This window comes from Vulpes lagopus, chromosome 2 (assembly GCF_018345385.1).
Source record: "Vulpes lagopus strain Blue_001 chromosome 2, ASM1834538v1, whole genome shotgun sequence".
In the NCBI taxonomy this organism is placed as follows: Eukaryota; Metazoa; Chordata; class Mammalia; order Carnivora; family Canidae; genus Vulpes; species Vulpes lagopus.
The window spans coordinates 66237559-66259707 of record NC_054825.1 but is presented as its reverse complement, the minus strand read 5'-3'; the positions used below and the strand labels follow the sequence as shown (position 1 = coordinate 66259707).

The window sequence follows — 22149 nt, the reverse complement described above, 5'->3', positions numbered from 1 at the left end:
CTCTATATGAAGGAAATGACCCAGCTTTCAGATTTAACCTGAAATCCCTTTAGTCCCCCCTTTCACTTCCCTACCTCATGAGAATATGGTCACATATACCAGTTGCAATTTCCTTGAGCCATAGAGTTTTATTCTAGATGGTAGAGGCAGTCTGTCATAAGTTGCACAAGACCCTGTGAGGAAAAGAAGACCTAAAAAGACTTAAAGAACAATTGATTTTAATGCTAGATGCATATTGGAATCACCTGGGAAAATTTTTTTTGTTTAAGACAATGCAGCCTAGGGGATCCCTGGATGGCTCAGCGGTTTGGTGCCTGCCTTCAACCCAGGGCGTGGTCCTGGAGTCCCGGGATCAAATCCCACGTCGGGCTCCCTGTGTGGAGCCTGCTTCTCCCTCTGCCTGTGTCTCTTGTCTCTGCCTCTCTCTCTCTCTCTCTCTCTCTCTCTCTCTCTCTCTCTGTGTCATAAATAAATAAATAAAATCTTAAAAAAAAAATGACAATGCGGCCTAGGCCCCAGCCCAGGCCAATTGTATCAATATATCTGGGATGGGGCACAGGCAATGATATTTTTAAAGCTCCCCAAGAGATTCTAAAGTGCCTATGCATTTGAGAACCAATTAACTAAATGGGGGTTGGGGGGTGGGAATGGGAATGGAAATCCCTCTAGGAACTAAACTTGGTTCTTTATCTTTGTTCCTTCCTTAAACACTCTGAAAAGCCTTATGTTGCTTTCCATCTAATTCCATATTTTCCAATATGTTTTCAAAGTCTGCAGTGCTTCTTGGGTCCCTGATTTTCCTAGATGTCTCTATATTTTTGCTATTCATGGTTGGAACTAAAGGAAAATGCAAACACTGGAAAGAGAGCTACGGATGTTTTTGCATTCAGACAATTATGGAGCATAAAGTGCACAAAGGGAACCCCCACATGTGCCATAATCCTTCCTCAAACAGAGCAGCCACAGTGATTCTGTTAAGTTGTATTTCAGATCTTGCAATTCCTCTGTTCAAAGCTGCAATTATTTCTCATTACTACTCAGGATAGAAATCAAAGTTTTTGAGTGGCCTATGGAGTAACGATGGAAAAGGTAAGAGATTAAAAGCTTAGATGTTAAACTGGGTGTGGGCAAGACAACAGGGAAAAATAATAACAATCCAGAATTATGTACTCAAATTCCTTGGCAGATATTGAATTCTCAGTCTGTTATTCATTCATTCATTCATTCATTCATTTATTCATTCATTCATGAGACACACACACACACAGAGAGAGAGAGAGAGAGAGAGAGGCACAGAGACACAGGCAGAGGGAGAAGCAGATTCCATGCAGGGAACCTGATGTGGGACTCGATCCCGGATCTCCAGGATCACGCCCCGGACTGAAGGAGGTGCTAAACCGCTGAGCCACCCTGGCTGCCCTCTCAGTCTGTTTTAAAGAAACTTGAAATGGACACTGTTGGCAATATTTAGTGGGCATGATAATTATTAGAATAATATTAATCATAGGAAAGTCCATAGCCCCACAGAAAGCCTGATAAATGAATGCACATTGTTACATCTGAAGTAAAAAAAAAAAAAAAATGAAGGCATACATATATCAATTTAACAAAATTTTTCTATTAATCAACCAATTCATTGATCTGACAGGCTAGATAGATGAGAAGACCTCTATTTTACTCTTCCATAATTAACTAATTTATTGTTGGTTATTTCAATTGTTTCAAACTTTTCGCTAACATAAATATGAGTTTCTTGGTATATACTTTATATTTCTAATTATTTTCTTTTTCTAAGACTTTATTTTAGGGCAAGTGAGCAAGAGAGAGCATGCACATCCATGGGGAGGAGGGCGGCTGCTGTGGAGAGAAGAGGGAGAGGGAGAAACAGAATTTCCTCTGGGCAAGGGGCCCCCCTGATGTAAACTCAATCCCAAGACTCGGACTATCACCTGAGCAGAAGGCAGATGCTTAGCCGACTGAGCCACCTAGGGGCCCCCGGTTATTTTCTCAAGATGATTACAGGAAATCAAATTATTTGACCAAAAAAAATCCTTTAAAATCATAAATTGAAAAACTGATTTTCAGATAGCTCTTTCCAAATATATATTCCAACCAACAGTGCATGGGAGTAGATAAACATTCTAATATTTACACTCAAAATTTAGTCAGCCTTTATTCTTGTCTTTATTTCACAACACTCAGCCAGCTTCTACTTTTTCAACATCTTTAGATGTATCTCTTTCTTGGTCCTTCTACAACCTGATAATCTCATGTCTAGAGGTTAGCAATAGTTCCTTAATCATTCCTCTGTTTCATGATTTCCCAATCTCAGATACTACCTAATTCCTTAAATACTATTTTGACTATGTGAGTTGCCACCTGAAAAATCCATATTGGTTCTTGATTGCCTATTGTGTTTAAATTGCTTAAAAAATATCATCCAAAGCTGTCAAACAATTGGCTCCACCTTACCACTGTTTAACATAAACTTAATAGTTTCCTTAGTCCACTGTGTTTGTCCCATTGTCTGTGTCTCCTTACCAACCCATAACTTTAATAAGGAAAATGATCTTACCTGTTGTGTATCCCAAGCACCTCTGAAAGTATCTAGCACAGAGTAAGCACTCAGTAAATGGTCACTAAATAAGCAGTTAAACCAATTCCAATTTAGTGACGGAATAATGAGCATACCTCAATACAAAGCATCATTTCAATATTTAAGCAGGATACAAATGTAGTTGTTAAAAAAGCATAGAAACATACCACCTTGTTTTGTTCAAACCAGTGATTAAATCTCTCAGAAGCATTCAAATTATTGTTATTCACTTCACCTTAGCATGGTTTTTTCATGTCACTCAATTACATTAATGCGATGAGAATTCACTTTTTTTTTTCATGCTATCCAGCACCTCTGACCATTACCACTAATCAATAACCCAACATATCTGGGGGAGGCATTTGCCAGTCACCCTGTGGCAGACCATAGAAGATTATCCTAAAAAGTTAGCAATTAGAAAGTTGCTTGGTAAGCATGGCATCAAAGCAAAGGGAGGTAAAATGATTTTGAAAAATATATTATTGAAATTATTATAAAATGTAATTTACAATGGTCAATGTGGATAGTTCTGTAAAAACAATGCAGGCTTCTGGTTCTTTAGGCTACAATTATTTTGTGCCACGTATTTTTTATCGCACTTTTGTTCATATAGTCTTTCTCCACATGGTATAAAATACAACCAAAGACAATACAATAATACAACTTATTAAATTACTAACACATTGGAAGTTTATATCTCTGGTCATCTTATTAGTGTCTTGGGTTTTCCTCTCTCTTTAGCCATGCAAATTTCTTGGTTTTCTTTCAATATTTTATTAATGAAAAGCACAATGTCAAGATTTTACTGGCTTAATTCTCAGAAAGTTACTTTATTTCCAAGTTTTTGTTTTGTTTTGTTTTGTTTTTTTTTTTATTTCCAAGTTTTAAGGATTCTTTGTTAATCGTCCCTAGACATTGCTGGTAGTGAAGATGTAGCAAATTGACAGAGATATCCAAATTAAAGTTCAAGTAGCTAATCGATTGGGCTATTACTATTTTTGGAACATGTCCTTTGCTAAATATCAACTAGTACTTGTGCATGGAGTGACTTGTTTCTAGTATACTAACAATTTTTCTTTTCTATCTCCCCCAGCACTAAGTACAATGATGTACACGTAGGTACTTGAAAGTTACATGTTAACTGAATATAAGGATTTTTTTATTACATGTAGTTTAAATTAAGTTCATAAAAATCATGAAGTATTTTCATATTTTAACTTTAAGTTCAGATAAAGAAAAGAAACTGGGTTTAAAAACTAGGAGAGAAGTATAAAGTAGTTTTTAAAAAATGATCTTTATCTGAGTTTAAAAGTTTATATGGTGGTGTACCACAATAAGAGAAATGAACATTAAAACTTTAGTCTGGTAAATAACCTAATAACACACTGGTTAAGGGGAGCTAGCTTGTAAATCTTGAGTCATTCCAGATACTGAAATTCTATAACTGCTTACATTCCAGTCCTAAAAAGGGAGATATGCCATTTGGTTTGGAAGGCAAATTTTAACTATCTGCTGTCTATTTCATTAAAAACAAAAACAGAACATTTTTTTAGTTTAAAATTTTAGAGAAGTTAAGCCCACATGACAATAAACATCTCAAATGTGAAGGAAAAGTTATGGTTTAAATATGTTTTGGATTAGAAGAAGCAATTCTGAGACAGCATTACACATGGAGCATAGGTTATTTTATTTCTTGAAAATCATATATACACACACATGTGTTTATATATACACTCATGTTTTACCCCAGTTCTGCCCCTGACCTGCCTTAGCATTCCTCCAGCACACAGATTAACATATTTATACACAGAAGATACACACATAAGTTACACACACACACACACACACACACACACACACACACTCACGTGCACACAACTATAGAGGAGGAAGAGTTCTAAAATCATAAATCTAAGCCACTAGTCTCTATTGCTAATTCCACCTCAATAGTCAACAACCACTTGGGAAGATTATTCAGCATCTAAAAATAGAAGTAATAAAGTAATAAAATGTTAGAAGAGGGGAATATGAAACAATCTAATGTAATCATGTCAGTTTTTTCAGGTGGAAACATAATGCCAAGACAGGTTATATAAAACATAAAGGAATTTAAGTCTTTTATGTGCAAATTAAATATGTCAGAGCTGAAGAAACATTAGTAACTGCAGAAAAGTTTCCAAATCAAAACATACTTATGGCCTAGTAAATAAATTATCAGAGTCTTATGTCTAGGGTATTCTCCATAGTGATTCCTGAGTCCAGCTTGAGTATAAGCAACACAGAAGCTGTTAAACTGCAAGCAGGATATGGTAGGTCTCAAATGCCATGGGGAAAGCCCCTTCACAGTGATTTCCTGTAGGGCAGTGTCCCTCAAGCATTTTTGTCTCAGGGCTCTTTTATATTCTTAAAAATAATTGAAGACACCAAAGAATTTAATTTATATGGATTTTGTATCTACTAGTATTTCCTATAATAGAAATTAAAGCTGAGAAATCTTGAACATTAGTTCATTAAAAATAAGAGTAATAAACACATTTCATGTTAAAAATAAATAGCATCTTTTTAGAAAAGATAACTATTTTCTTTTTTAAAACTTTTATTTAAATTCTAGTTAGTTAATATAATTTGATATTAGTGCCAGGTACACAATATAGAGATTCAGCACTTAAACACATCACTTTTGCTTATCACAAGTGCCCTCCTGAATCCCCACCACCCATTTAACCCATTCCCTGACCCACCTCTCCTCTGGGAACCATCAGTTTGTTCTCTATAGTTAAGGGTCTGTTTTTTTGTTTGCTTCTTTTTTTCACCCTTTGCTTGTTTGTTTTGTTTCTTAAATTTCATATATGAATGAAATTTTATGGTATTTGTCTTTCTCTGACTGACTTATTTCACTTAGCATTATACTCTCTAGCTCCTCCTGTCATTGTGTATGATTTTTAAAAATATAGTATGACAGTCATTTGAAAAATATTGGTTCAGTGAGTTATGCAGGTCTTCTATATGTTATACATTTCTTTATATGATATGAAAATTACATTTGTTAATATCACCACTGACTTATTATGCAGTCTTTAAGCATTGAAAAACTGATTACTACACTATTCTTTAACTGAATACCTGTAGCAGAGATTCTTAGCTATCTTTCAAAATGTGTGGCTTCCCCTTCTATAGTACAGAGTTGTCACTATGTAGCAGCTTCCCAACAAGAATTTTTATTTTCCAGCCCTCCTTACACTTTAATATAGCCATGGCTTATTCTCACTGGAGTGATGTGGGTAATTACTGAGCCAAGACTTTTTAAAACTGATGTATACTTGACATAATTTGTTAATTTCAAGTATACAATATTATGATTTGATATATGTATATATTGTAAAATGACCACAATAAGTCCAGTTAATATCCATCACCATATATAGTTACACAATTTTTTTCTTATGATGAGAACTTTCAAGATCCGCTCTCCTACTTACTTTCAAATATGTAAAACAGTATTATTAACTAAATCACTACGCTTCACATTACATTCCTATGAAGTATTTATTTTATACTTGGAAATTTATAACTTTTGCCAAGACTTTTAAGATTCTGTGCCTAGTTCTCACATATTCTCCTGGTGTAGATTAATTCCAATGACTGCAGTTCTATAGGCTGGTGACCCCAGAAGGTGAAAATAGCCTTGATCTCTGAAACACTATGTGGAGAAGTACTCACTGACTCCTAGCTAATATAAAAACTCAACAAGATAGCCTTAAAGGTAGGCTAGGGCCCTAGAAAAATTTAAGAGCCTCAAAGTTCATATAAACACATAGATTTCCTAATAGTCACAATCTAAGTAGAAATTTACAGAAAAAACTACTTTGTAAAAAACAAAATAAAACAAACCCAAACCCTCTTTAAGCAATTCTTGACTTTTTGAAATGGTACAACTACACTTTTAATTCCCCTGCCAAAAACACTGGTGCATAGCAGACCTGTGCTTCCTAGTGGAGGCTCAGTTACTTTCAGAGGATTAGAAATTCCAACACTTTGCTGTCATTGTACTTCTGGATTATTTTGACCCCAGAATGTGGGTTTCCAATTCCCCAAACCATTGCTATTTCTAGAGGAATCTATATAAAAAATTTGGAAACAAATGAATTTTCTCCCTTAGTCTTCTGCTCTTTTTCTGGCCCATCTACTCATGTCTCTCCCTCTTTCCTTCTCATGTACTAAAATTTGATCCCAGGAAAGGATCTAAAAGCTCATTCACATTAGTCATGAATGAAGGATTAAGGCTATGACAACTTTATAAGCTACAACTCTTATCCTATGATGACAATTTTAAGCCTTAATGTATTTATAAGCTTATAAAATTAACTGAATGAGAGGAAGTATGTGAGGTTGCTGAGTTTAGACTAAGGCCATAATTTCTTGGATATGAATTCATTTTCCACTATTTATCAGTTATGTGATCTTGGGTAAGTTATTACTTAATTTTTTATGCTTCAGTTTTCCTACTTTATAAAGGATAAAAGAAGTGAACTGCCACATAAGAACATTACTGTTAAGGCTCTAAAAAGTTAACACACGTTGTTATCAAGTACATACTTCAAATTGAAGATTTATAGAAGTCTAAGATGAATTATTTTTTTTTAAGATGAATTATTAAATTTTAATTTTGAGCTGTATATGAAAGGAAATGAGGAAATAGATTAGAGGAAAATCTCTAATCTGCCCTTCCAGACTTAGAAGATGTCATCCAAAGAAAAAAATCTAGTCATGTTTTAGAGTCAAATATAGAAAGTATTTTAAAAATATATAGGAGTAAATTAAATATATGATACATTTTATCAAGATTTCCTATTATTAAAATCAAGTGTGTTTGAAGCAAATACAATATTTATGTTTCTGTCAAATGAAAATGATCATTAGAAATACAGTATAAAAGCTCTTTCAAGCATTGTAATTCACCATCTAGAATCTTCATACTAGATTACAATAAATGGATACTGAAATAACTTCTGAAAAAAATAAGGATTATCATGAAGCAACATATAAATAGGGGATGCTTGGAATAAACATTATTGAAATAAAAGCTCTTAAGCAGTATTTCCTAGAAAAGAAAAAACTTTCTTGACTGTCTTTAGAGTAACTTAACTATATTTTCTTGATGGTCAAAAATACTAGTAAGAAAATTGACCAATATCTACTAATTATTTTAAATTATTGAATGTTAATTATTGTTAAATTTTGAAATATAAAATGGTTTATGTATTTTATTTATGTAAAGAACATAAAAACAATATTATATATTATAGACAGAGTGGTACCCACAAATTTCATTATAGTCATTACCTTTGGAGAGGGGGACCAGATTTAGAAATGGTACCAAAAAAACCTGTAAATAAAGGATGTTTATAGGCACATTATCAACAATAGCCAACCTATGGAGAGAGCCTAAATGTCCATTGATTGATGAATGGATAAAGAAAATATGGAGCATATAATACAATGGAATATTACTCAGCCATCATAAAGAATGAAATCTTGCTATTTGCAATGACATGGATAGAGCTAGAGTGTATTATGCCAAATGAAATAAGTCAGTCCAAGAAAGACAAATACCATATGATCTCATTTATATGTAGAATTTAAGAAAGAAACTGGATGAACATATGGGAAGGAGGGAAAAAAAGAAAGGAGAAAGGAAAACAAACCACAAGAGACTCTTAATGATAGAGAACAAACAGGTGTGTGGGGAATGGGCTAGTTGGGGGATGGGTATTAATGAGGGCATTTGTTGTAATGAGCACTGGGTATTATATGTAAGTGATGAATCACTGAATTCTAGTCCAGAAACCAGTATTGCTCTGTATGTTAACTAAAACTTAAATAAATTTTAAAAATGGGGGAAAAAGAGAAAAGCACAAGTTGCACTGAAATGAGATGATTGGTTGGGAAAGCAATGAGTTTTACTCAAAGTCACTTTTACCTCTATACTCCAGGAGCATCTGATAGCCTGGTAAGCTCCGGAAAGGGCTAAGACACAATGTAAAAAATTGTGGTCTTTCCTAGGAACTTGATTTTTGCCTTTCAGCTTAACTTCCAGGGCACTTTCAGGATTTACTCCACAACAGAAAACTGTTCTTGGTTTATACAACATTTGCCAAATGAACAAATTTTGGTGGTCGTTTTCTTATTTTTTTTTTTAATTGATCCCTACATATGTTCAGTTTTTATGCTGCATCAATTAGTCTGTTATAGCATATCATGTGAAAGCCTTTCTCTGGATTTTATTTCCTCAGGATTAGGAGGATACTCTCCAATGGTAGAATGAAACTTTTTGGTTAAATGTCTGAAACAGACATACAACTTTCTGTCTCATTTGAAATATTTGGCTAAGACCTTTACTAGGTCTGCAATGGAGCTTAGGGAAATGAAAGAATTATAATAAAATTTATCATTAAGAAAGAAACTATGAAAATTGTCATTCATAAAGACATATTCCAGTGACATTTTCCAATTTTAAAGATAATTTTTAAAATCTTGGAAAAGTAAAACAAAATTCCCTAAATTAACTGTAAAGAAAGAATAAAATAGTTGGCTTTAGACTTCTCTACTACACTAGTTAATAGAAAATAATGAAGCAACATAATACAGTTTTAAGGGAAAATGTTGAAGATTTCATATTTAAATTATAAAATAAAGTCGATATTTAAATAAAATATTTAACCTACATCAATCTGACTTCCCCACAAATAAAAGTTATAAATTATTGAAAATATTTTTAAAAAACACAACCATTTGGAGGTACCAGAGAATGACCAACAGCAGTTAGAAATTGGAGGGGAATTGAGCCTTGTAAGAGGCAACCTCTAGTGGATGCAATTTGTGTTCATGCAGTTGCAGGTTTTTGGCTGATGATACTACTTAGTTGTCATAGCATGTAAGTGGATGGAATTCAAACATAAAGTGGAAATATTTTTGGTTTAAGGAGCTGGTGTTTGGGACCGCCAGATGGCTGAAAAATAAGGAAGTTATAGAAATCCTGGAAAGAAAGGGATGCAGTGGGGGAAACCAGAATCTGAATATTATAAACTCTTCATAAATTCTTGGCTGATGTCTGAATTACTCATGAATAGGGTGGGAAGAGGGAGCTCTAGAGGGATAGGTAGAAAGGAATAGCTGGGTGGCTAAAAGTTCTAAGTGGAGATTTTAGTGGCTGACCATCACAGAACACATAACATTTGGACTTTGAATATAGCTAAAGTAAATAACTTGAACAAAATTTAATGCTGTTTAGTGGAAGTTAATAGAATTCAGAATATCCTCAAAGTATCATTCAACTTCCCAAGATTACATAAAAAGTTATAGGACATGAATAGAAACAAGAAATTGTGTTTCACAGTCAAGAGAAAGATAGTCATAGAAATCAATCTCATAGTTATCCAAATGTTGGTATTACCAGACAAGAACTTTAAAGCAACTATTTTAAATATGTTGAGGACTCAAAAGAAAATATGGTCATAACTAAAGAAGAGAATCTCAGAATAGAAATGGAAACTACTGAAAAAAGAACCAAATGGGAATTCTTAACTGAAAAGTACAAAAGTACAATTCTTAACTGAAAAAGTGAAATATTCATTGATTGGGATTGAGAATAGATCAGAGACCACAGGAGAAAAAGTCAGTGAACTTAAAATGAAATAGAAATTATGAAATCTATAAAACAGATAAAAGAAATTGAAAAAAAAAGACAAAGTCCCAGGGAATTGTGGACAACATTAAGTACTATAATACATGCTAAACTCAAGTCCCAGAGGAGAGTAATAGAACAGAATTCATTTGAAAAATAATGGCAAAAAAATCCCCAAATTTGGTGAAAAACATCAAACCACAAGTTTACAAGTTTAAGAAACTTAATGAGCCCAAGTAGGATGAACACAAAGAAAAGTATGTCAGCACATCATGGACAGATTTCTGAACACCAAGAACAAAGAGAAAAATCTTGACAGTAACTAGAAGAAAAAAAGCATATTGAATAAAGTAGGAATCAACAAACTACAGCCTGCAGGTCCTATCCAGCCCATGGCTTATTTTTCATGTCATTTAGAATCTAAGAAGGGTTTTTATACTTTTAAAGAGTTGTAAAGAAAATTATTATGTAAAAAAAAAAGAAAATTATTATATGACAGAAACGATATGTATCCAATAAAACCTAAAATATTTACTATTTGGCCCTTTACAGGAAAGGTTTCTGACCCTAGACATGGTGAAATAATGTCTGATATTTCATTAGAAATAATAGAAACTGGAACACAATGGAACAATATCTTGCTAAGAGGCAAAAGAAAAATGAACCAGAATTCTATACCTAGCAAAAGTATCCTGTAAAAAAATAGAGGCAAAATGAATACTTTTTAAAGATAAATAAACAAGGAAATTCATTGCTAGCAGAATTGAACTATGAGAATTGCCAAAAGGCAGTTTCTCAGGCTGAAGGGAAATGATATCACAAGGAACTGAAATTTATAGCAAGGAATGAAGTGCCAGGAATGATAAATATATGAATAAATATAGAGAAGTATTTTAAGTGTTCTCTTAATCTTTTAAAGGAACATAATATTCCATGTTGGGCTCCATGCGTGGAGCATGCTTCTCCCTCTGACTATGTCTTGGTCTCTCTCTTTCTCTCTGTGTCTCTCATGAATAAATAAACAAAATCTTTTAAATAAATAAATAAATAAATAAATAAATCAAACACAATATTGCTTCTACTTCTAGCTATTACACAGTAACAAAGACTGGATTTACTCTTCTTTCTTAAACAACTAAAAATTTTTTTAAAGATTTTATTTACTTATTCATGAGAGACACAGGCAGAGGGAGAAGCAAGCTCCATGCAGGGAGCCCGATGTGGGACTTGGTCCCAGATCCCGGGATCACGCCCTGAGCCAAAGGCAGATGCTCAACCTCTGAGCCACCCACCAACTAAAAAATTTGACAAAATATATGAAACAATGGTTTTCATGTGTTAGACAATAGGCAGCAGAGGTCAGCAATCCCCAAGGAAAGAAAACAAATGTAGGAGCCCTTCAATTGTCTCTTCTGCACAGTGCAAGGAGTGGGAATCCAAACAGAATCCACTAGTCTCACTGAGTCGAAAAAGTAAAATTTAGCATTCAGGAAGGCAAAGGCAAGCTACAGTTCATAGGTCAGCATAATGTGGAGGAGACAGATGCACACAGAGGGCATTCTAAAGATTTTCAGAGGGTTATCCTTGAATCTTTGCCTGAGGTTGGTAAAGAGCCACCCAAAGGAAGGAGCAGCTTGGAGCTCACACAAAGCTCATTTTCTTTTTTTTTTTAATTTTTTTATTTATTTATGATAGTCACAGAGAGAGAGAGAGAGGCAGAGACACAGGCGGAGGGAGAAGCAGGCTCCACGCACCGGGAGCCCGATATGGGACTCGATCCCGGGTCTCCAGGACCGCGCCCTGGGCCAAAGGCAGGCGCCAAATCGCTGCGCCACCCAGGGATCCCCAAAGCTCATTTTCTAGATAGTCAGATGGGAAACCTTCTATACACAGAGCAAGAAGTAGAATACTGTGAAGGGTATTGACTCAGCAGGGGAAGCTAATTAGGCCTAGACAAAAGACTTCACTGGTTCTACCTAATGAAGCTTGAAAGTAAGGCTCAAATGCATCAAAATATTTCTAAGTAACTGAATTATATATCAGAAAAAAACTCAAAAACATTTAAAGGAATAAAATAATTCATACAAAACAACTAAGTTCATTTAAGAAGGAACTGATAATTGAATAGTCCTACTAGAGAAACTGAATTTGTTATCAAGAAATTTCCCACAGAAAAAATTCTAGGCTTTAATGGTTTCATTGATGAATCCTACCAAATATGGGAAGCAGAATAAATACCAACTTTATACTAACTCTTTTAGGAAAGAGGAGGGAACAAAATCCTTATTACTAAAACGAGACAGATTAGTATAGGAAAAGAAAACAAAATTTTAGCAAATTAAATCTAGTAGCACATGAAGAAGTTAATACACAATGGCCAAATGGGATTTATCCCAGAGATGCAGGGTTCAGTTAACATTTGAAAATCAATCCCTGTTATTTACTATATTAAAAGACTAAAATGGAAAAAAATAGTTTAATTTCAACAGATGCTAAAAAGCATTTGTCAAGATCCTACATCTATCCATAAATTAAAAAAATAAAAACACAAAACAAAACAAACAAAAACAAAACAAACCTCTCAGCAAACTGAGAATGAAACTACCTCAACCTGACAAAAGGCATCTGTAAAAACTGGCAGTCAAAATCAATGTAAAGGCAAATAACCTAACATTTCCTCTCTCAGGGCAGGAATGAGGCAAGGATGTCCACTCTCACTGCTTTTAGTTAACGTTTTTCTAGGGTCCTAGTCGTAGGCACATAAAATAAACAAAAGGCATATAGATTGGAAACAAAGAAGTTAAATGCTCTTTATTCTCAGATGGCATGATTTTCCATGCAGAAAATCCTAAGAAATCTATAAGAAGGTTACTAGAATTAACAAGACTGTCGGATACAAGATCAATATAAAAACATAAGAGGCAAATGGGAGGATGAAATTAAGCACATACCACTTTTATAATGAAAAGCTAAAATGTAAAGCAATATTCAAAATATTGTTAACAACGACTTACAAATCAAATGTTATTTTGAGACCCTCACCAAAGAATTAATCATTGGAAAATCATAATAAACCATTAATATAATATATTTTATTTTGGCTACTTCATCGTGCAGTTGACAATAAATGTACTTACCAGCTGTGATACGTGCCTGACTTCTTTCAATCCTATCCTTTATAGATATTGAAGGTACTTTCTTAGTACCATGTATGGTTGTTGTGGAGAGCTCTTTTAGTTTCCAGTAGGTCCAAAAGCCTTTTTGAGGTTTTAAACCTGTTAATATAAAATGTATATTTATTTAGTCCTGGAAATTAGCACTTGAAAATATCTTTAATTTATAAAAGCATTTTTATGAGTATTACATGTTTTGGCCTCACAAGAACCCTGTGGAAATTGTCAGTCTCAAGTTTTATATGAGGGAAATTCTTTAATAAGTATTAATGTCCATAAACCAGTGAATTAGAAAAGAGGCAAAACTTGGTATCATCTTCTGACTCATAGACATAATCCAAGTTCATTGATGGGCAAAGGAGGAAATTAATTATTGCAAAAATTTGGAAAGGACCTATACATCCAATAAGAATACATCCATACATTGGACCATGAAGTATCCACTAAAAGTTATAAATATTTAACACAGAAAGGCATTTATAATATGTTTTTTGGGAAGAACAATTTTACCTCTTGTGTATGTGTGGCTGTAGCTTAAATGTTAACATGATCAGTTCTGAGTATAGGTGACTATCATTATTCTTCCCTTATTATTTTTAAGTAATATTTATGAATCAGTTGTAACCAAAAAGTAACAAAAATAAATTTAAATTTTTTTAAAATTTAAATTCTATTTAGTTAACAAATACTGTATTATCAGTTTCAGGTGGTAGAATTTAGTGATTCATCAGTTGCATATAACACCCAGTGCTCATTGCCCTCCTTAATGTCCATTACCCAGTTACCCAATCCCCCAGCAACCTTCAGTTTGTTTCCTACAATTAAGTCTCTTATGGCTTGCCTCCCTCTCTGTTTTTATCTTATTTTATTTTTCCTTCCTTTCCCCTATGTTCATCTGTTTTGTTTCTTAAATTCCACACATGATTGAAATCATATGGTATTTGTCTTTCTCTGACTTATTTCACTTAGCATAATACCATCTAGTTCCATCCACATTATTACAAATGGCAAGATTTCATTTTTTTGATGGCTAATATTCCATATACATATTATGTCTTCTTTATCCATTCATCTGTCAATGGACATCTGGGCTCTTTCCATATTTTTGGAATTGTGAACATTGCTGCTATAAACATTGGGGTGTGCCCCTTAGAATCACTGTTTATGTCCTTTGGATAAATACCTAACAGTGCAATTAATGGGTAAGAGGGTAGCTCTATTTTAAACTTTTTTTTTCAAAAAAAATTTATTTTATTTTATTTATTTATGATAGGCACACAGTGAGAGAGAGAGAGAGAGAGGCAGAGACACAGGCAGAGGGAGAAGCAGGCTCCACGCACCGGGAGCCCGATGTGGGATTTGATCCCAGGTCTCCAGGATCGCGCCCTGAGCCAAAGGTAGGCACTAAACTGCTGCACCACCCAGGGATCCCCTATTTTTAACTTTTGAGGAACCTCAAAAAGGAACCTCAATATTCTTTTCCAGAGTGGCTGCACCAGTTTGCATTCCCACCAACAGTGTAAGAGGGTTCCCCTTTCTCCACATTCTCACCTATATCTGTTGCTTCCTGAGTTGTTAATTTGAGCCATTCTGACTAGTATGAGGTGGTAGCTCATTGTGGTTTTGATTTGTATTTCTCTGATGATGAGTGATGTTGAACATTTTTTCATGTGTCTGTTGGCCATCTGGATGTCTTCTTTGGAGAAATGTCTGTTCATGTCTTCTGCCCATTTCTTGACTGGATTTTTTGTTTTTTGGGTGTTGAGTTTGAGAAGTTCTTTATAGATCTTGGATACTAGCCGTTTATCAGATAAGTCATTTGCAAATGTCTTTTCCCATTCCATAGGTTGCCTTTTAGTATTGTTGACAATTTCACAAAAATAAATTTTAAAAGTTCTACTTTTGTTCCAAAAGCTGTGTATGATTGAATAATTTATTTAATCACACCAAACATGTATAGCCCCAGCAATAAAGACGAGGACAATATATATTCCTTTGTATACTTCATATGGTTGTTCCGAGAGTTAATATGTTAAAGTGTTCAATAAATGAAAAATATGAGCTACTCTTATTATTATTATCAATAATACTATATATTGATATATTCCGAAATATAACCAATAGTTTTTTTTAGTAGTGAATGTTCAATGAGGATTACTTGCTATATATATTCAGCTGTCAATTAGAATTTTCTCAATGGTTTTAGATTGGGCTATCACTTATTTCACGTAAGTTGCCACTAGATAAAACGTGCAGAAGACTTCAGTTTAATTCACTTGAATATTTTCTTGGTAAATTGTCTGTTTTAAAACATAGTGTATTAACAGGAAATATGAGAGATAGTAAGGCTAACAGGTCAGGAAATGACTGGCATTGAAAAGGTAGTTTATTACTCACAGTTCTCAAGAGAAGGGGACACACCATGGCAAAGTTGACCACACATGGAAACACTGGGGTCAGTCAGAACACAGGGGAAGAAGGAGAAACTGTGAAAAAGAGGCTCTATTGAGGCTTCTGAGGAAGGAAGGGACAAGGCAGGGTAAACTGGCTCAGAATGGACTAACCTGAATAATTTTATCAGGTTCTGTGGCATAGGGCCTGTCCCTGGTTGTTTGGTACCTGGTTCTGGAATGATGCAGATAAGGGGATAGGGATCTACAATACGAGAACCCAATAAATAAGGTGTTGTAATGTGGCCTCTGAATTGGTTTTATTTGAAAATTATGTTTTAAAAAGCATGTTTATGGGTGAGTTGTTTAATATCTCTAGGATATGGCTAACTATGGCAGTGCAGTCCATTCAGGGAAAGCAAGGCCCTGGATGTCAAGGTATCAGAACATCAAAAATGGTTAATACAGTCTAATGTTGAATAATCATTCCATTTCTGGGACAAAACTTACTTGGTCCTTATAATAAATAAAAATAACATTCAACAAGCACTTGAAGGCTTACTATGTACTAAACTATGTGTTTGGCACAAGGGACTCAAAATTCAATCCAACTTAACCTTTGATTGACAGACGCCTAGATTGTTTCCATATCGTGGCTATTGTAAATAAGGCTACAATGAACATGAGAGTACAGGTATCTCTTTGATATGTTTTTATTTCTTTTGGATATATACCCAGAAGTGGGATTGTTGGGTTACATGGTAGTTCTATTTAAATTTTTTAGGAATCTCCATATCATTTTCCAAAGTAACAGCACCAACTTACATTCTCACCAACAGTGCACAAGGGTTCCCTATTCTCTACATCCTTGCCAAGACTTGTTTCTTGTCTTTTTGGTAATGGGCATTCTGACTGGTATGAGATGAAATCTCATTGTGGTTTTGATTTGCATTTCCCTGACGATTAGTGATGTTGAGCATTTTTTCATGTATCTATTGGCCATCTATATGCCTTCTTTGGAAAAGTGTCTGCTCAGTTCCTCTATTCATTTTTTAATTAGATTTTGTTTTTCTTCTAGTGAGCTGTATGAGTTCTTTATATATTTTGTATATTAGCCATTTGTCAAAATATGATTTTCAAATATATTCCATGAGTTGCCTTTTAATCATGTTGATGGTTGATGGTTTCACTATGCATAAGATTTTTAGTTTGATGCAGTCCCACTTACCAATTTCTGCTTTTGTTGCTTATGCTTCTGGTATCATATCCAAAAAATTGTTTACAAAATGTCAAGGACTTTTCCTCTATATTTTCTTAAAGTTTTATAGTTTGGTTCTTATTTTTTTTATTTTTTTATTTATTTATGATAGTCACACAGAGATAGAGAGAGAGGCAGAGACACAGGCAGAGGGAGAAGCAGGCTCCATGCACCGGGAGCCCGACGTGGGATTCGATCCCGGGTCTCCAGGATCGCGCCCTGGGCCAAAGGCAGGCGCCAAACCACTGCGCCACCCAGGGATCCCAGTTTGGTTCTTATTTTTAAGTCTTTAATTCTCTTTGAGTTCATTTTTGTGAGTGGTATAAAAAGTACAATTTCATTCTTCTATATGCGGTTATCCAGTATAACCATTTATGGAAAAGAGTACTGAATATTAGTAGATTGTATTTGTGATGGTTTATTTCTGGGCTCTGGATTCTATTCCATGGGTCTATGTCTATTTTTATGTCAGCACCATATCATTTTGGTTACTGCAGCTTTGTAGCATACTTCGAAATCAGCAAGTATGATGCTTTCAGCTTTGATCTTTCTCTGTATTGCTTTGGCTATCCAGGTTTTTTTTTTTTTTTTGTAATTCCATACAATCCATTAAAGATTGTTTTTTATATTTCTGTGAAAAATGCCATTGGAATTTTGATACGAACTACACTGAATCTATAAATGGTTTTGTGAAGTATGAGCATTTTAACAAAATTAATTCTTCTAATCCACGAACACAGGATATCCTTCCATTTATTTGTGTCTTCTTCAATTTCTTTCATCAAAATTTTGTAGTTTTCAGTATACAGATCTTTCATCTCCTTGGCTAAATTTATTCCTAAGTACTTTATTCTTACTAATGCTATTGTGAATGGGATTATTAGTTTTTCAGATATTTTGTTGTTAGTATAGAGAAATGCAACTATTTTTGTATAGTGATTTGTATCCTGCAACATTGCTGAATTCACTGATTAATTCTAATGTTTTTTTGGTGGAGTCTTGAGGATTTTTTATAAACTGAATATGAATAGCACAATAAAGCAAGTCAAATGAATTTTTTGATTTCCCAATGCATATAAAAGTTATGTTCACACTATGCTGTAGTCTATTAAATGTGCTATATAGCATTGTGTCTAATTTAATATACATACTTTAAAAACTTTATTACTAAAAAAATGCTATTACCTGAGTTTTCAGTGAGTTGTAATCACTAATCACAGATCACCATGACAAATATAATTACGAGAAAGTTTGAAATATTGTGAGAATTACCAATTTCTCTCAAAGACATGAAGTAAGCAAATGCTGTTGGGAAAATGGCATTGATAGATTTGCTTGATGCAGGGTTACCAAAATCCCTTACAATTTGTAAAAACTGCAGTATCTGTGAAGCACAATAAAATGAGGTATGCCTGTATAAGAGTGTATCATCTACAAAGAAAGGCAATTTTACTCCTACCTTTTCCTTTTGGATGCACTTTACTTATTTTTTTTCTTTTCTGATGGCTATGGCTAGGATTTCCAATACTATGTTAAATAGGAATGGTAGGAATGGGAACCTTTGTCTTGTTCCTGATCTTAGAGGAAAAGCTTTTCAGTCTTTCACCACTGAATATGTTAGCTGTGGGCTTGTCATAGATGGACTTTATTGTGTTAAGCTATGCTCTTTTTATATCCAATGTGTTGAGTGTTGTTTTTTCAATCATGAAAGGATATTGTAATTTCTCAAGTGTTTTTTCTGCATCTGTTGAGATGATCATATAGTTTTTCTTCATTTTATTAATGTGGTGTATAACATTTGTTGATTTGCATATGTTGAATCATCCTGCATCCTAAAGATAAATCATGCTTGATCCTAGTTTATGATCCTTCTAATGTGCTGTTGAATTTGGTTTCTGATATTTCATTGAGAATTTTTGTGTCTATATTAATTAGGGGTATTGGTCTATAGTTTTTTTTTTTTTTTGTAGTGCCCTTATCTGCCTTTAGTATCAGGGTAATGCTGGCTTCATAAAATGAGTTTGGGAGTTCAGGTTACTTTTGGAAGAGTTTAATAAGGATCAACATTAATTCTTATTTAAATGTTTGGTAGGATTCACCAATGAAGCCATATGGTCCTGAGCTATACTTTCTTGGGTGGTTTTTATTTTTAATTAATTAATTAATTAATTAATTAAATTTCAATTTGCCAACATATAGTATAACACCCAGTGTTAATCCCATCAAATGCTCTACTTAGTGCCTATTACCCAGTTACCCCATCCCCCCACCCAGCTCTCCTTCCACAACCCTTTGTTTCCTAGAGTTAGGAATCTCTCATGGTTTGTCTCCCTCACAACAAAACTTTCAAAAGAAAATAGATGATTGTTATTTTTAAAAAACAACATTGGCATGATATGGCATATTTTGTAAGGCAAAGAATTACCAATTTTTAAAAACTGGATCAAAAAGATACCATATATGAAAAGCTTTAGGTATCAAAATAATGATCAATATGTAAATGATATACTCATACCTGACAACCAAAGAAAAATATTATTCCCTAGATCTTCTTTAAATTCATCATTAAAAAGATTACTGGATTCTGGAAATGCTTCCTGGAATGTTGCATAGATAGCCTGTGCCAAACAGTCAGGATACACCTACCAAAAATAGAGTCATATTAGAATGATTTCATATTTTATATAGTATATCTCAACCACCAAAGATATTATTATTAAGTTTGTGAAATACACATGTCCTTTTTCCCTTATAGATTGTGTTTGTCCATTCAGAACTCTTTTGTATCTCAAGTTGAGAAAAATGAACAAAGAAGAGTTAAAAATAAAATCAATTTGGCTATTTATTGGCATTTTAGAAGATTAAATTTGGATAAAAGGACGAAGTTGTTTGATGATTATTTCATTTAACCTTGGTATTATTATCCTCTTTTAGAAAGTGACATATACAGATCAGTATAATAAAAAGTATATTTAATTAATTATTTAAGTATTTTTAATACATATGAGACATAATTGACATATAATACTGTGTATATTTTAGGTATACAGCATGTTGATTTGATACACTTATATATTGCAGCATGATTACCACCATAACATTAGTTAACACTTCTATCACCTCACATAATTATTTTGCGTATGTGTGAGGTAAGAGTAACAAGCATATTTTTAAATAACTGAAGTCCGTTTAGGTGAGTTAATATATTGCAATTACTACTGTAGTTTACATATGAAAACTTATGGTCAGATATCAACAAATATATGGTGCTAACATTATTCTGTTAGACTTAAAATCCCTAAACTACTAAATTCCTTTTAGGAAGTGACTAAACATAAAAGTTACAGTTTTATATTATAATTTTTTAAAAAAATTATTTATTATTATGGTACTCAGCAATCAAATAAATATCCAAGATCACATTTACCCCTTAATACTAAATGTAAAATTTTGTAATCTAAGTGTCCCTTAGAAGTCACTGTCCTAATCCTTGGAATGTGTAAATGTTCATGTATACAGCAAAAAGGCTTTGCAGGGCAGCCCCGGTGGCTCAGCGGTTTAGCGCCGCCTTCAGCCCAGGGCCTGATCCTGGAGACCCAGGATCGAGTCCCACGTCAGGCTCCCTGCATGGAGCCTGCTTCTCCCTCTGCCTGTGTCTCTGTGCCTCTCTCTCGCTATGTCTCTCATGCATAAATAAAAGTCTTTAAAAAAAAAAAAAAGGCTTTGCAGATTTCATTAAGTTAAGAATCTTAAAATGCGGAGATTATATTGAATTATCCAGTGGGTCTTAATTGTAATCACAAGAGTCCTTATAAGAAGGCTATGGAAATTTTTACTACAGAAGAGAAGAACGTAGTGGGATGGCAGAAATAGAGATTAGAATGAACAGAATCTAAGAAATGCTGGCAGCTACCAGAAGCTAGAAGCAGCAAGGAGTGGATTCTCCTTGCAGCCTTTTAAAGAATTGGCCTTGTTGATACCTTCATTTTAGCTTTGTAGGACTCATTTTGGACTTTTGGCCTCTATAACTCTAAAACAATGAATTTTTGTTGTTTTTAAGGTCACTAAATTTGTGATAACTTGTTATAGCAACAATAAGAAACTAATACAGTAAGCAAATCCAGAAGTGCTCAAATTTGCTGGTAATATGCTTTGAAGAACACCACAATTTTTTTGGTGGTGGTGGTGGGGGAATGCTTTAATATATTGGCATATTTAATTTTATTGAAATGAATCATGAACATTTTACTGCCAAAAACAATCACATATTATATTTTGGTATAAAAATCATACTATTAAAATTAAAAGGTTGAACAAGGTGAATAAGGATAACTTCTAAAAATTTTCTATGAATATCTCATCTTCATGATTAAGGTCAAGTGTCAAATTATATTGGGAAAATTTCTGAAGGTCTATCATTGTGGGACAGTGGAAGAAAGAGAAGTCATAATAAATATGTTTAGATTCAGCTAATTTGTACCGAATAGTGGGACATGAAGATGACTCTTTGATTCTTAAAAATTAACAAATTTCTCTTTATTAGGTAAGATGAATCAGATGAGCAAGCAGTAACAAAATCCTGACTTATATGAATGAGGTAAAAATAACGGAAGTTGGTCAATGAGATGAGACTTTATTTCTACTTAAACAGCTCTGGAGGAGATAGATATATAGGGAGGTGCCTCATTATAAAGCATAGTAACAGAGAGATAGCATTAACAGAAGACTGAACCCAGGCCAAGGGGTCAAATCACCAAGACATATATCTTTGTTTGTCCTCAAAGAGCCTTTGAATCTTGATTAAACAACTTACTTCTCCTTAGAAAAAGCCACAGAAAATAGGAATGCAGGAAAAAAAATCAAGTCATGAATTGAGAAAGGCTATAAATATAACACTTATCAAAAGGCATATCCATTCCAGGGGAGAACATTTATTTCTCCCCCAACAAAGATGTAGAGCTAGAAATTGGAGAATGGGGGATATGCAATGTGTGCCACTACTTCTTTCTTCATGCACTTTAAATAGGCCTGTTATCCTTTTCTCAAGA

At 33.8% G+C, this 22149-nt stretch overlaps 1 protein-coding gene across 2 annotated transcripts in view; it reads right to left on the bottom strand.

Annotated features, from left to right (window-relative positions):
- Window positions 1–22149, bottom strand: part of FAM227B (family with sequence similarity 227 member B) — a 182630-nt gene that overhangs the window by 115922 nt on the left and 44559 nt on the right. For both annotated transcript variants that reach the window (XM_041743193.1, XM_041743194.1), the window contains exons 10-11: window positions 19617–19743; window positions 13418–13555 (exon numbers count right to left, since the gene is read on the bottom strand). In XM_041743193.1, coding sequence (XP_041599127.1) covers window positions 13418–13555; window positions 19617–19743 — 265 coding nt within the window. The remainder of the gene's footprint in view (window positions 1–13417; window positions 13556–19616; window positions 19744–22149) is intronic.